At 47.2% G+C, this 15,334-nt stretch overlaps 1 protein-coding gene across 2 annotated transcripts; it reads left to right on the top strand.

Annotated features, from left to right (window-relative positions):
- Positions 1 to 3,157: 3,157 nt before the first annotated feature.
- LOC144934043 (uncharacterized) lies at positions 3,158 to 14,593 on the top strand. Of its 2 annotated transcripts, none has more exons than XM_078859407.1 (4): positions 3,158 to 3,207; positions 9,891 to 9,954; positions 11,972 to 12,104; positions 13,920 to 14,593. In XM_078859407.1, the coding sequence occupies exons 2-4, from the start codon at positions 9,933 to 9,935 to the stop codon at positions 14,056 to 14,058; spliced, it is 294 nt and encodes a 97-aa protein (XP_078715533.1). In that variant the 5' UTR covers positions 3,158 to 3,207; positions 9,891 to 9,932; the 3' UTR covers positions 14,059 to 14,593. The 2 variants fall into 2 exon arrangements, with proteins under 2 accessions (XP_078715533.1, XP_078715532.1); XM_078859406.1 differs by lacking the exon at positions 3,158 to 3,207 and adding an exon at positions 7,803 to 7,882.
- The last annotated feature ends 741 nt before the right edge of the window (positions 14,594 to 15,334 follow it).

Raw genomic sequence — 15,334 nt, 5'->3', positions numbered from 1 at the left:
CAAAAACGAATTAACTCTTTCCACGCTGCACGCGCCAGACGATTGTTTAATGAGTGCCACGTGACGCGCTGAGCAATTCACGCTGTCTGCGTCTAATGGCTTGCGTGTAAACACACGCACACGTACGTCACACGTGTACACACACAAAGACAAAGATCCCCCGTTTAGCCGTAGCAGACTGTAGGGGCAAGTGCTATTAGTGAGCACGTATGAAGGCCGGAACGGCACACGAGGGGTGGGTGGGCAGCACCACGCCCGGCCGCCTTTGTCTCCCCAGTTGCGATGTTTACTACACACCGCACCAGGTACTCATTTGAGGCTGAGGCCACACACACAGTCACACACTCTCTTCATGCGCCTCCGTACACTCAAGGGAGTGGCATCGGATTACTCCAGTGTTAATACAGATTCTGATCAAATTAATTTAATCAAAAGATTCTGATTGAGAGCCCACCGCCCTGGGCCGCCGTGCGTCTCCTTTTCGCAGGAGCCTGACGCCCCCGAGGCATCCCCGACGACGGCGAGCTGCTCCTGGCCCAATGCCGCCACCGCCGCCGCTACAAGACGGTGTCCAAGTCCGACCACAGCCAACCCTGCGACTCTCACGGCGTGGTGGGGTGAGAGAGTAGGCAGCGACAGGAGCCGCGTCTCTGATCCCCGCACCTCCTTCCTCCCCATCCTCCTCCTCCTCGTCGTCGCCTTTGTCTCCTCAAGAGCCTAAAAGCCCTTTCATCTCCACGCTGCTAGAGAAGACCTTGCGGGTGGGATTCGAACCCACGATGTTCAGAGCAATATTGCCGGAGGCTCTCTCGATTTCGTTTCCAGAACTCTGCAATGCGTTTGCATTTATCGGTGTCGGGTGTGGAGTACAAGGTGTGACTATCGATAATAATAACAATCCTACATTACTGTGTTGTTCCCCGTGTTGCTATATATATGCTCACAACAGAGGTGTGGACTCGAGTCATGCGACTTGGACTCGAGTCAGACTCGAGTCATGATTTTGATGACTTCAGACTCGACTTGGACTTGCCTCATCTTTGACTCGACTTGACTCGGGACTCGAGAGCAAAGACTTGAGACTTACTTGTGACTTGCATAACAATGACTTTGTCCCACCTCTGGCTCACAATATCATGAGGACAACACAAGGCGAGATGCATGTGGCGTGCCAAAAATACTTTCCAGAACGTCGTTACAGACCGCTCCGAGTGACACGTAAGCATGTCGATTGTCAAAAGCAAGGGTCGCTTCTAAAGTCCAGAATCAATGCAAAAGAAATCCTCCCCAGGTTTGCCGCACTGCAAACGTGGCTGTTGTAAATATACACACAAAAAACCGGAGTGTAATCTCATAGCGGCTGGGCCTATACTTAATTATTTAGCTCTGGTTGTGATTCAGTTGGCTGAGAGATTAAACCTAGCAAGGTCTTTATTTACACAATGAGCATGACACACTCCATATAAAGACCGATTTCGCACAGACATCGTGGTGTAGCTTATTTACACTTTAAATGTCAAATGTTTTTATAAATGAAACACACATAGCACCCCCCCCCCCACTCCGTATCGATGCCCTCAGCACCGCCACACACGTGACGGTACCTCACCACAACTCAGCACCGTCAACTACCCCTCCTATCTATTGTCGCCATTAATTTGTCATAACTCTAGCATTGCTTTGGATGGTTGTTGTTGTTGTTGTTGTTGTTGTTATCTCATGCTTCCTGTGTGGCGGATATCGGAGCCGTTTTGAGATATTATTGGAAGTCTGTGGTCGCTAAATGCCCCATTAAAGGGAGCGAGCCATAGAATTTAGAACGGTGACGGTATTGGACCTAGAGCCATTGGCCCGGTCAGGGCTTATTGGCACCACCGCTCCCTCTCTTCCCGTGGAGCTCCACATCCCTTGCTCCGCAGTGAAGGACGCTCTCGTGAGCTCACGCAATGACACACTCCACGTTCTACGTTGCATCCTATCGATGCATTGGCCGACGTTTCAGAAGCGTCTGCTAGCGTGACCACAGTTGGCGTTTACGAGCTACCACGCCGAGTGACGACGCCGAATCGGCAATGGCACCTTTGTATGAGAATCGTTGACATTTCTGAGTGGAGATCGACACGTGGAGCGTGGATGTTACGCTGGACAGTAGAGGGCGGCACGGGACCGCTCCGGGCACAGTGCCGCTTCTGAAACAACGGACCGGATTTTCATCCCGAATGGATTGGGCCGTCGGTGATGAGAGCAGTGAGCTAAATAAACTCAGTACGCGGGAATGCACTTTAATCGATTCATCGTGATAGATTGGTTCCCTCCCTTCACTCCCCCTCTCCCAGTCCTTATTAAAACAAAACAAGGAGCTTACTTGCACAAGCACCCGCTATTGCCTGACGCCCCTTGCTCTCAGATGATGCTTGCACTTTTCTTTTCTTTCAATTCGCGTTTCGTTCACGACCGTGAAAGGCCTCTTTTGTTCGTTGTGCAGCAATCCTTCAGGAATCTGTAACTCGTTCTCCACAATGTCGATGCTCTTTTGTCGTTTCAGTTGCTGCTCTGCTCATCACAACACGAATCTCGCAAAATAGCCGGCGACTCCCTGAACGGGACCATTCGTGACGACGAATGAAACACGCTAAACACTCTTGCGTATTGCAATATGTTTAGGAACTAAATGTCGAGATCTGCTGACCAGGAGAGGGCTTCTAGAGAGAGCCCGTGTAGTTTTTGCCGTTCCTTTTAACATCGAAGGAGCGCAGACTGCGTCGGTTTAACTCTCTGGTCCGGGTTGTATGTCCACAGTAGTTCGACTGTGTATCATGTCATTAAAGCTCCGCTCGTGAAGAAGATGTGCGCATCGGCCAATAATGGTCATTGCAATAGAGACAATTCCGTTTCGGGAAACAGAAAGTTACTCCAAGTGTAACATTGACATAAGGATGTCTCATCCAGTACTTAGTCACGGGTGCCCATATTGTGACCGTGTTTCAAACTCAAATATTGCTTTGATTCGAGTAAATATCGCTTGAAAAATTACTTTTCGGGTTACAAATGTCAAGCACTCGGTATTCCGTTGAATAAATGTGCTTGAGCGCAGCGAGCAAAGGGTCCGCTAAGCATGACGCATTCCACCTCGTTACAGACGGTTACAAAAGCAGGACGCGGCGTGGACATCATCACGTCACGCGACACCAGCAGTGAGTGACCTCGGTAGGCGAACGGTTTCAACTGTTGCACAATACGGGAGTGAAGTTTCTCGAACGAACCTACGTTTATTTACGTAACAATAATTCGATCTCTTTACCCTACTTGTCAGTGACTGGAGAAGGAAAAACAACTCGGCAAGAAATGCGTCCATGCCGCAAGTAAAATGTTTGTATATATACACACACACCATTAGACGATTGATCATTGAGAGCACATACAGACACAGAGAGGATCACGAGTGACCAGAGACCACACGTCACACCGTGGTGCCTGATGATAATTACACGTTAAAAAAAAATCTGATCTTAGCAAATTTTTTGATTGATATTACGAATAGTTACCAATTAGTACCAGTGAGCATAGTTACTTAGAATCCTTCACGTGTAGCTCATTTAGCTTGCATAACTATTCACTGCCGACATTGCATAACGCCGTGATCGTTTTCGATGGACAGCCAACAGATCATGCTGCAGAATCTTCATTTGAAGCTTTCGTGACGGCAGAAATCCATACTCTGTGGTTCTTTTGGTAAAGTCACGTAGGTAGAAAAATAATAGATCACGACGTTTCGATCGCAACACAAGCAATCGTCATCAGGTGGGACAACCACAGCAAGAAAACAACTGCTGAAGTAGGCGAGAGATCTGCCGTGACACGAGGTTATATAGTGTGTAGTGTAGTGTAGAGTGTAGTGTATAGTGTAGTGTATAGTGTAGTGTATAGTCGTGTATAGTGTAGAGTGTAGTGTATAGTGTAGTGTATAGTGTAGTGTATAATGTAGTGTATAGTGTAGTGTATAGTGTAGTGTATAGTGTAGTAGTGTAGGGTATAGTGTATAGTGTAGTGTATAGTGCTGAAGTAGGCGAGAGATCTGCCGTGACACGAGGTTATAGAGGCCTCGGCATTGCTGCCGCGGTGGTCCACTTTACTGCAGTGACCCGGGTTCTGCTGCGGGGTCAACTTTCTGCCCCCCCCCACTTCTCTCCCCCCCCCCCCTACTTGCTGTGGTTGTCCAACCTGATGATGATGGCTTGTGTTGCGATCGAAACGTCGTGATCTATTATTTTTCTACCTACGTGACTTTACCGAAAGAGTATAATGCTCTTAGATTTTCCAAATTACCTTTATTTAAATGAACGGAACTTCTGCAGAGCTCTGTCAACCCACTGCTGGATTAAAGGCCTTTCCAGACCCTGTCGGTCATGGGGCGGTTGGTCAATGCTGGGTGGTTAATGGGACCGGTTAAAAAAATCACTCAACACCGCTGTGAGCCACAGTTGGGAACCGAACTCAGATCGCGAACACACCGCAACCCGTATGCGCATGCTTTCCCAGATGAACAAATGGTCATTATTTTGTATTGTTGTTGTTGTTATGAAACACATTCTCTTTGGTAACGCGCCTGCATTGGCGGTGGTTTGTGCGCAAGCACATACATCAAAAACAACTCAACGCATTCGTCAATAAAATTGCACATATAAAGGGTCATTGCTCGGAACGTCACCCATTATACGTCTCTCGTTTCATGGCAGTACAATTTACGAGTGTGTTGCTTTGTTTGACATTCTGAATAGTAATCTTTTAACGAGTCAGTCATTTCGACCACGCCAAGGAGGTCGCAGTCCTCATCCACCTGAAATTCCCCACCGTCGCGATGAGATGAAGACGGCACAAAACCCATAGATGGATTCAGTCGGCACAAAACCCATAGATGGATTCAGTCGGCACAAAACCCATAGATGGATTCAGTCGGCACAAAACCCATAGATGGATTCAGTCGGCACAAAACCCATAGATGGATTCAGTCGGCACAAAACCCATAGATGGATTCAGTCGGCACAAAACCCATTGATGGATTCAGTCGGCATAAAACCCATAGATGGATTCAGTCGGCACAAAACCAATAGTTGAATTCAGTCGGCATGGAACCTATCGATGGATTCAGTTGGCAAAAAACCCATAGATTGATTCAGTCGGCACAAAACCCATAGATGGATTCAGTCGGCACAAAACCCATAGATGAATTCAGTCGGCATGGAACCTATCGATGGATTCAGTTGGCAAAAAACCCATAGATTGATTCAGTCGGCACAAAACCCATAGATGGATTCAGTCGGCACAAAACCCATAGATGGATTCAGTCGGCATAAAACCCATAGATGAATTCAGTCGGCATGGAACCTATCGATGGATTCAGTTGGCAAAAAACCCATAGATTGACTCAGTCGGCACAAAACCCATAGATGGATTCAGTCGTCACGGAACCTATCGATGGATTCAGTCGGCACGGCACCCATCGAGGGATGCAATCGCCACAAAACGCATCGAGGGATTCCGATCTGTCTAGTTTTCCCACACAGTTCCTGTGTTCAATCCACTGCAGGAGGAGAGTGCCTCCTGCCACGAGTGTGCGGGGGGGGGGGGGGGGTGAAGGACAGCAAACAAAAACTATTTTTCTAAAGTTGATGGAGGAATTATTTGGCTCATTTAGATAGACCGTGCGTCACTCTGTGATCTTGTTTATCAAAGAGCAGCCAACGTCTCTGTCTACCTCGCTCCGTAATCCCGACCAAGGGCAACAACCCGTAACGTCTGCGCTATTGTTTTCCGTAAATCGGCGATAGCCGCAGTTTAAATGTTAGAAAATTAGGTTAGTGGTGAGTTCAAGCGGCACTCAAGCCTTGAACATCTCACACGCGCGCATCAACACACGCACTCGTGGCACATCCGTCCACACACTCGGATGGATCTCTCACGGCACTTGCGGAGTACAGCGAGTGATTCCATGGCTCCGTCTCCAAGGTGGTGGGGCTCCTCCACGGTCAGAGGCAGTCGGCAACCAAAACAACAAAGAGGCATTTTTCTCGAATTTGGTTTATGAAAGAAACACCCCCCCCCCTCGAAACATTTCAAGAGCCGTAATTGCACTGCGTAGTGAATACCGGGTGCTCTTTAATAAATAGCGCGTCACGAAGCAGCAGTCCTTGCCAACGCCTGTGACCGTGCGTATTAAACATGGTGATTCACGTGTCTCCTATTAGCACGGTTGGCGACGTACGGTGTGAAAAAAGTTCAACGGCAAATACGTGATTCACGTGGATTGCTCAACACGCACGTTGGCGTGTTTGTTCACCCGGCAACTCACTTTGGTTGTGTGGGGTGGAGGAGGGTTGTACGACACATATTGAGACATTGCGTCAAAGCGATCTCACCCCCCCCCATCCCTCAAAAAATCGCGTATTCATCACGTTCTCGCTGACAATCGTCATATTGTGGAAACTGATATTGTCGCAAACCCCCAGTAACCAACCCTTGTCTACAAAGTGCAGGGTCACGGGTGTGCACCACCATACAATCGTGTAAATGACACAGACGACTGCTGTGTGATGAAACATGGGAATGGTTAATGTGGGAATAGGCAATGTTTGTCTGTTTGGTTTTGTGGAACATCTCGGGAAAGCCTGTTAGGAAGCTTGATCGTTCGCTTGTTCACTCACCGAACACTCCCTTATTGACTTATCAAATCACCGAAACACTCACCCACCCACCGACTTACTCCATTCACCCACTTGCGAGCTCGCTCACTCATACATTCACTGCCTTTCTCAACGACTCACCAACCCAACCACTCACTCATCCACTCAGTTACACGCATACCGCTCACCGACTCATTGGCTCGCTCACTTACTAACCCACAAACACCTACCAGCACGTGTTCGCTCGCTCTTCCACACATCCACTCACTCACCAACTTACCTGCACACTCTCTTACTCGCCGATCCACGAAATAACTCACTCAAACATTTACTCACCACCTCGCTTACACGTGCCAGTGCCTCATTGACTCACCAACTCAGTGACCGGCTGTCTCACTCGCTCACTTCCTGACTCACTCACTCACTCGCTCACCTACTCACACTCTCACAACCCGAGTCGCTGACGAACTACACCTGTCGACCCATACGGTTTAGCCCATATTCTTGTACAGGGAAATGTAGTTTTCAGGTCCATACGGCCTACAGCCGTTGCAATACGGGCATTTTTTCCGTCTATTTGTTCGTGTTTTCCATTGTGATTAGACTTTGTAGGATGGACGTTGAGATTTATAAGGGAACGGGGTGATCAATACGGTCTGAATTGGTCTGTACTAAGGTAGGGCACTGATAAGGGGTTGACAGGCATGACAAACAGACTCACTCCCCTAGCGAAGCACGAACCGATTCACCCCCCCCCCCCCCATTACCCTCCAGGCATTCACCCACTCACCGGCCCACGCACCAACTCGCTCACCTACCCACCGACTTACGCCCGGAAGGACTCACACCCCCACGAATTCACCCACCCAGCCGCCCACGAACGCAACGGATTCGCCCATTCACTCGCCAAATGTTTTTTCCCCTCTGGGTCACCATCGACGCAAAGGCCACGTGGTCGCTCTTTATTAATGGGTTTGCTTAAATTGTTTGCGTAGGGCTTTTAAGAGCGGGGCGATTAGCGTGTGCTGAGCTAAAGTAACTCGCCAAAAAGAAATGCGTTCACGGGTCAGAGACGTGACCTCCAGCATGAGGGCTCAGGGGCGCATAAATACGGTGGGCTGAGACGACTTCGTCCACGACTACTCTGTGTTGTCATTCTGAGTCCTTGTTCAAGAGCCTGACCCAGCCACCGTCGCATCATGGTCAGGACGCGTGCGGTTTTATTTTTTGCGGTTTTCATTTGCACACCGGTGTGCTGTACTAGTGCGCGTGTTGCATGAGAGCGAGTGGATGGCGCGTGTACATCGGGGAACGGGAGTGGGCCGCGAACCCCGAGGCCCGAGTTCGATTCCCGCTCACGGCCAATGCCGGTGACGATTATCTGACCCGGCCCTCGGCCTCCCCTAGGTCGACTCAGCCTCAAATGAGTACCTGATGCGGTGTGTAAACAACGCTACTGTGGGAGACAAAGGCGGCCGCGCGTTGTGCTGGCCACCTATGCCCGCTCGTGTAACGGGCAGTGCTACTCGCTCACAGCAGTTGCCCCCAAATGTATGTTCAGGCGATATGGGGGATGTTTTGTCTTGGAAGAATATATTTAGCGTGGGGAGCCGTGGCGCAGTGGTGAGTGTACGGCGTACTCTTTGGTTCTTTCGGTAAAGTCACGTCGTTAGAAATAAAATAAAACAAATCACGACGTTTCGATCGCAACACAAGCGGTCGTCATCATTGCCGCTTGTGTTGCGATCGAAACGTCGTGATTTGTTTTATTTTATTTTATTTCTACCCACGTGACTTTACCGAAAGAACCAAAGAGTATGGAGTCCTGCAGTCACGAAAGCTTCAAATCAAGATTGAGTGTACGGCGCTTACGAAATTCGATTGCAGCTGAAGCCCTCTCCAGACGTCTTGTCGGTCATAGGGGCTGTTTGACCATACTTCACCACGCTGGTCAGTGCGATTGGTGAATGTGGGTATCCAGGACCGGTTAAGAAGATATGAGTTGCCATTGGATCGAACGCAAGATAACCGAGTTCATCGCTCAGTGCGTTAACCGCATTGTTAGTATCGTTATTATTTACGTTGATAGTAATACAGTTCATCGGGTTTTTTTAATGCCGATGACCAAATTAGTCGGAAGCTAAGCAGGTTTGAGCCTGCTCAGAAGGGCGACCGCCGTGAATCACAATATCTAACTCGTGTTTCATCACAGGATATATAACTCATGTTCATCACAGGATCTAACTCGCCCGCATTGCCGGTTTGTCTCGTAATGAAGTAGACGTAACAGCGGCATAAAACCTTGCGCCCCTTCCATTTCGAACAGTCGTTTTTTAGAAGATACATTCGGAATTATTGCTTTTGTCGAGATATTAAATGCACATTTAATGAGTCACCACTTTACCAGCCTTACTTACACACTTGTGCCATGAAGAAGGACAATTGCCCGAAACGTTGCCTGTTAAAATGTGTTTGATGTCCATAGTGTTATTGACGAATGTATTGACTTGTGTTGTTGTTGTTGTTGATTATCGTGCTTGTGAACCACTGCCAACGCAGCAGCAGCAGCAGAGGTGGTGATGGAAGGTGACTGCGATGAAACTCGCGTCACGTGTGATGTCTGGTTTTTTGCCGTACCTTCTACAGATTTAGTTACTGGGTTGAGCCAACAGTCAGTAGGTTTTAAACATCATCAGTCGCGTTTGACTTACAATTATTCAAACGTTATTTGCAGCGCGAAAAACAAGGGTCACGTTCACACTCTTGCCAACGAGTCTAGCTTCGATAGGTTTGTGCGGGATCTTTTCACGTTCACTTTTAAGAGCCGTTGACCGACGTTCACTTGCCGGCCACGGCTAACATCCGTGGCGAGTGATAACTAAACGGGTTATGGGCCTCCCCTAGGTCGACTCAGCCTTAAAAGAGTGCATGGCGCAGCCCATAAACATCAGCACCGGGAAAAAGACCAGGGTGGCCGGGCGTGGTGCTGGGCACACTTTACTTCCCCGCGCGCGCCTTTCCCGGCATTAATAGTTCGCTTTTTGTTTTAAACAGCACTGATCCCCAACGGTCTATGTGAGCTACATAGGAGGTCGAGACATTTATCATTGGCTCAACGTCCACCGTTTCGAATGTAAACGTGTAATAACCACAACTCATTGTGTAATAACCACAACTCATTGTTTGTCGCTGTTTGTTTTTTTTACGCAGAAACTTCTGCTGATCGCGCTGCTGTTCTGTGGCTTGGTGCCGATGTACCACGCGGCCGTTCTACGTGAGACATTGCGCGCACACACACACACAGCTCCGATTATCACGGTTGGCTACGTACGGTGCGAAAGAAGATCAACAAACATACACACACCATACCAATAGCCGCCATTCGCCACTAAGTGATGGCGACGTCACCACGGCGCTTGTGCCAGGCCAGGTGCATTTTGAGGCCACGTGAAGTATTGAAGGCTCGCTGACAGGAGGTCACCAGACAGACTCAAGTGCCATGGGATAGCTGACTGAGATGACCGGTAGATGCACCAGCTGTACCCCCTACTGTGGCAACTTGCTGCATCTTAGCCGCCCGGCGCTCCGCTCATTGTTGTGAGCGTCGCTCCTCTGCCCTCCGTTGTTGTTGGAGGGCGACTGCCTCCAACTGCCCAGAAGCGTGACATCACCATCGCACCGACGGTGAACTTTTGATCATCCGCGTGCACATTTATTCGGGTTTCAAATTAACCGAGCTTGCTAGAAATGTATTCTAAAATAATCATTAGTCTCGTTGTTTCAATTATAAGTTACACAAGAAATAAGCCGACAATACGCCTTGCTATATAAATAAAAAATATATTTTACACATAGCATCAGCCACACATGGCGTTCCCTAAAATGAATAGTGTAATGTGTGTATTTGTCTATTTCTTTTATTATCTAAAATATGGCATCACACGCGCCCAATTAGTGCCTTTACATGCGGGGCCTAGATCAATTCATGGGCAGCTGCGGATTTGACATTCCTCCTCCTCAAAGACACGCGTCAGCACACCGACAGCCCGACGCGCACAACTCCTTCGTTCGTGGGAAATTGAAGGCAGAGCCGCAGCAATGCGCCTGTGGCCATGCGACCCACACCACGGACCGCACAGTGAACCCACCGTGATCTGCACTCCTTCAGAGGAGGAAGAGGATGAACAGCAGCACCACACGAACTCTCTCTCTTGCTGTGCTGAAGCCCTCTCGTTGTGGCCCGCAGCAGACCACGACGTTGGCATTTAGCTCCTGAACGCGCTGTTACCATTCGTAAGAATTGAATAGTGACGGGTTATTTTAGAGTTAAACAAAACAAATGTCAATTAAACATTTCATGTCTTCCCCCGTTGCCAGGGGCCGGCGAAACAAAATAATAAAAATGGCCACATGTTTCGAATTTGGTTAAAAAACCGCAAATATTTCGAAAGCTGCGATGCAAGCGGTGAATATGAGACGCTGGTTGTCCCTAATAACTAGCGACACGAAGCGGTCCTTGAAGAGCCATACGCGGCTCCGGAGCTGCAGGTTGCCAACCCCTGGACATTGGAGAGATTTACATTATTCTAGACACTCCATGGCGAGAACTACAGTACTAGATGCCAGCTTAGATCTTCATAAATTAACAAGCTTGAACTGGTACTTCGCTGGAGTTAGAATCCTGTAAATGTTTGAAAAGATGAACAGTCTTTTAAAATGTCGGTTTTCACGACCAGTATTATAATTCACGATTTAGTTGATCTTAAGTAAGACGGTGAGAGTTACAGTTTAACACTTAGATCGCATAAATATAAATGTGTCGTTAAACCCGCCACCACCCGACACAGCCAATCTGTAAGGTTTGTCACGTAAATAGAACATGCCAATTCGTTACTGGTACAGCACATCGGTGTGTCTAAGGTTACAATGTCACTTGTTTTACTATGAACATGGTTATAACTATACACCGACACGATCTAACCCCCAAAAAACACGAATTATGTTGAGTTTTAGTTTAATTTGTTAAATGCATGGTCCCACAAGCGAGAACCGTGGCGTTTCTGGATCAAACGTCTTTTTGCCTTGCATGACAACAACTGCCATGCGATCACCACACTGCATGCACAATGCTTCTCAGCCTTGTCCAAACCACCACCACCAACTCAAGAGCTGAACGTTTAGATCGCAGAATTGCTTCGTCGTTTCGACGACCGACTCGTGGAATTGAGATGTGCGTCTTTACAACCTCCTTGCCGACCCCCCCCCCCCCACGTCCACCGCGACTCCCACAGAGCCTGCGGTGCAGATCATCTCGAGGGGGTGCAGCTCGCCTATGGGACTCGTGCCAATCGGAGCGTCTTGGCGCAACGCCAAATGTGAAACGTGCGTCTGTGGCGCCAACTACATCCCGACCTGTACTCTCAAGTAAGCCGAGAAGTCACCACCACATTTTACGTGTTGTTGTTGGATGTGTTTTTCAACCAATGTAATCCTCTTCTTGGTTCTTTCGATAAAGTCACGTAGAAGGGAAATAATAAAATAATGAAAATAAAACATAATAAAATACAATTCTCACCACGTTTCGGCCACAACGCAAGCAGCCTTCCTCCTGCTGCTTGCGTTGTGGCCGAAACGTCGTGAGAATTGTATTTTATTATGTTTTATTTTCATTATTGTATTATTTCCCTTCTACGTGACTTTACCGAAAGAACCAAGAAGATGAATCCCTGCAGTCACGAAAGCTTTAAATCGAAATTCAATGTAATCCTGTTTAACACAAACTCGCTTCACGCGTTGATATAGGTCAAGGCAAATGGAGGGTGCAGAGTTTCGCGTTCTGTGTATTCACGTAGACAAATAAATGTCGTGCTAGTCCACCGGCCTATTGGTTTTCCACGCCAATATTATCACGCGGCATTTTGTTTAAGTGGTAAAACTCTGGACCGATTTTGACCCCTCTGGGTCTCATCAGCAGCAGGATCAGTTTAAGCGTTTGAACACAGAGAGCCCGGATAAAGAAAAAAAACCAGATGAGTCTTCACAATCAATCAGTCGCCCCGGATTCACCAGAGGCACTGAACAAACAACAATCACCCGACTCAACACTTTGGTCAATAACATTGTGTGGCCTTACAAAAAGGTAAAATTTGTATATATAATAGGCGACGTTTCGGGCAATGGCCCATCTTCACAGTACAGTACATACATTCTTCAGTATTGTTCTAAATTATATATTGTTTTATATATAATTATAGACAATTTTACTGGATTTTAAGCTTTCGTGACTGCAGGAATTCATACTCTTTGGTTCTTTCGGTAAAGTCGCGTAGGTATAAAGTAAAAAAAATCACGACATTTCGGGCGCAATACAAGCGTCCGGACGAAAGAACCAAAGAGTACAATTTAACTTTCCAATTATTGTTGTTGATTGAGCACCAGTTGAACAATAGAGTATCACCAAATAATTACTTTGTTTAGCCAGGCTGATTAAACAAACGCTTCTCTATTAGCCAATGTTTTTTTTTCGGCAAGAGTGCTCCACATACGACCTGGATCCCCGATCAACAAACAAGTAACATCATACACAACATGATGTGTGGGTATGCGTGGAGCATTGTGGGTACACGATGATACGAACATATGTCCTTCTGTCTCTCGGTGAAAATCAGATAGGCTGATGGACCAGAATTCTGCTCCGTTTTATTTCCTTGTGCTTGTGATATCCAAATCACGGCACGGTGATACCAACATTAATGCCACGTCACAACACTTGCGAAAGTAGTTCAGCAGACAAACGTCGCATAGAGACAGCTGCCACCGGGCTCCCATTGGCTAGACTGCAGCAGGGCATTGGGATGGTGGAGAGGACACGTGATGCAAGGCGCTGCCACTTGTGGAGGCGTCTAAGCGTGCGCCATGTGAACGTAAACCCGCATCCCGAAAACGAAGCGACACAGGACATGGGCGATTCCTGTACTACATTATGGGTTAATAACTTGGTGTGGAGCATTATGGGTAAATAACACACATCTGTTATCGTCCATCGGCTTATTGGCTTTCCATACCAATGTTATCCAGCAACATTTGTTGTTTAACCAGAGCAAACCGTGGACCTCATTAGCGAGCGTGCCAGCCTTGTTAACAAAAACTGCTGCTTCGATCACCCGGTGTTATTCTGTTCCAGTTAAAAACAAAGTGACACCTCTGATGTTGCCCAACCCCACTCCCCATCTGCCACAGGCTCTCGATTCCAGTGATGTACGACAGTGACTGCGAGCTGATGCTGGACACGAAGTTGTGCATTTACAAGGTGGTGAAGATTGCCGACCGCACGATATCGTGTCCCTACCGGGGCATGATCTACCCGACATCGAAGTAACACGCGGAACGACCAAAAAATGTCTTCAAGAAACACGCTCGAGAAAGCATCTTCAGACTGACGACGCTCACCGCGTTGTTATTCTTTTTGGCCGTGGCACCCATTTGCGCTTACAGCTACACATAGATACATTTTGGTGATTAAGATTGTGTTACAACAACAGGGACATGTCATTGGTCCACGGGCCAAAGCGGATACGGGACACCACCTCCGGCTGCTAAAACTTAACAGTATCGATGACCAATTCACTTGGTGAATGATAATCAATTAGTTAATTACTCTACTCAGTGCAAATGGTTATCACGTAATTCGCTGTTATTCTTCACGTAAGGAAATTGAAACTGTTAGGTCACCAACAAGTCAAACATCTGGTCTGGAACCCGTGGACCATTGAGTGATAGATTCCCGCTAATGCCTCTTATTTAGACGCTGCTTGGCCACACACTCAAATATTGTTGTTTTCTTTTCTTTTGGGGCTGAACTGTTGTTTGAACAATTAAGAAAAGCATCATCAACATCAATAAAAAAACGCAAAGCTGCAATTCTATTGCACGGGTGTTGTGGAGTATTTGCCTTGTGTTAATGTTCAAGTTGCTCGCTAGGGATATGTTAACAATGATAGTTTAACACGAAGTAGGCTTTCGCGAACAATGTCATCCATAACAGTTCTTTTTTTTAGTGGGATCGCGTAAATATTTAAATGTGTCGTTGAAACGTCACCACCCGACTCAGCCAACTAGTAAGGGTTGTCACGTAAACAGAACATGCCAATTCGTCACTAGTACAGCACGCCGGTGTGTTGGAGAGCAAAGCCACAACATTTACAATCTGAGTACGACGTTTCGCCAGTAATTACAACCAGCTTCATCAGGCGACAGCCAGATTTGTGGAGAAATCCTCCTGTTTAGTTCCTTAAATAGAGGGAGAAATGTGATGACGCCATAAAATCGATTATCAAAATCCACTGAGTGTCCTTATTGGCACGCGTGGTTTGCCAATGCCTACAGTTGTATTTGTGAATATTATATATTTATTTGGTGTTCGTTTAGCCTCGTGCTGATCAGCAGAACACGCGTGCCAACAAGGACACTCAAATAATTTTGATATTGTAGACGTTTTGTGCAAAACTAGTTACTACTGGCCAAGACTAATTAGAGAATCTATCGTAATTGAGAGAAATAAAAATAATTGTAACCGTTTGTATAGCTACAGGCTTAGTCCTGCGAATCATCAAATAAGACATTGTTTAAATGCATGCCTATACAGGTCACCATAC

The sequence above is a fragment of the Lampetra fluviatilis genome, chromosome 9, assembly GCF_964198595.1.
Source record: "Lampetra fluviatilis chromosome 9, kcLamFluv1.1, whole genome shotgun sequence".
Classification (NCBI taxonomy): Eukaryota; Metazoa; Chordata; class Hyperoartia; order Petromyzontiformes; family Petromyzontidae; genus Lampetra; species Lampetra fluviatilis.
Note: the sequence above shows the minus strand (reverse complement) of the source record. Positions and strands in the feature narration are given on the sequence as shown.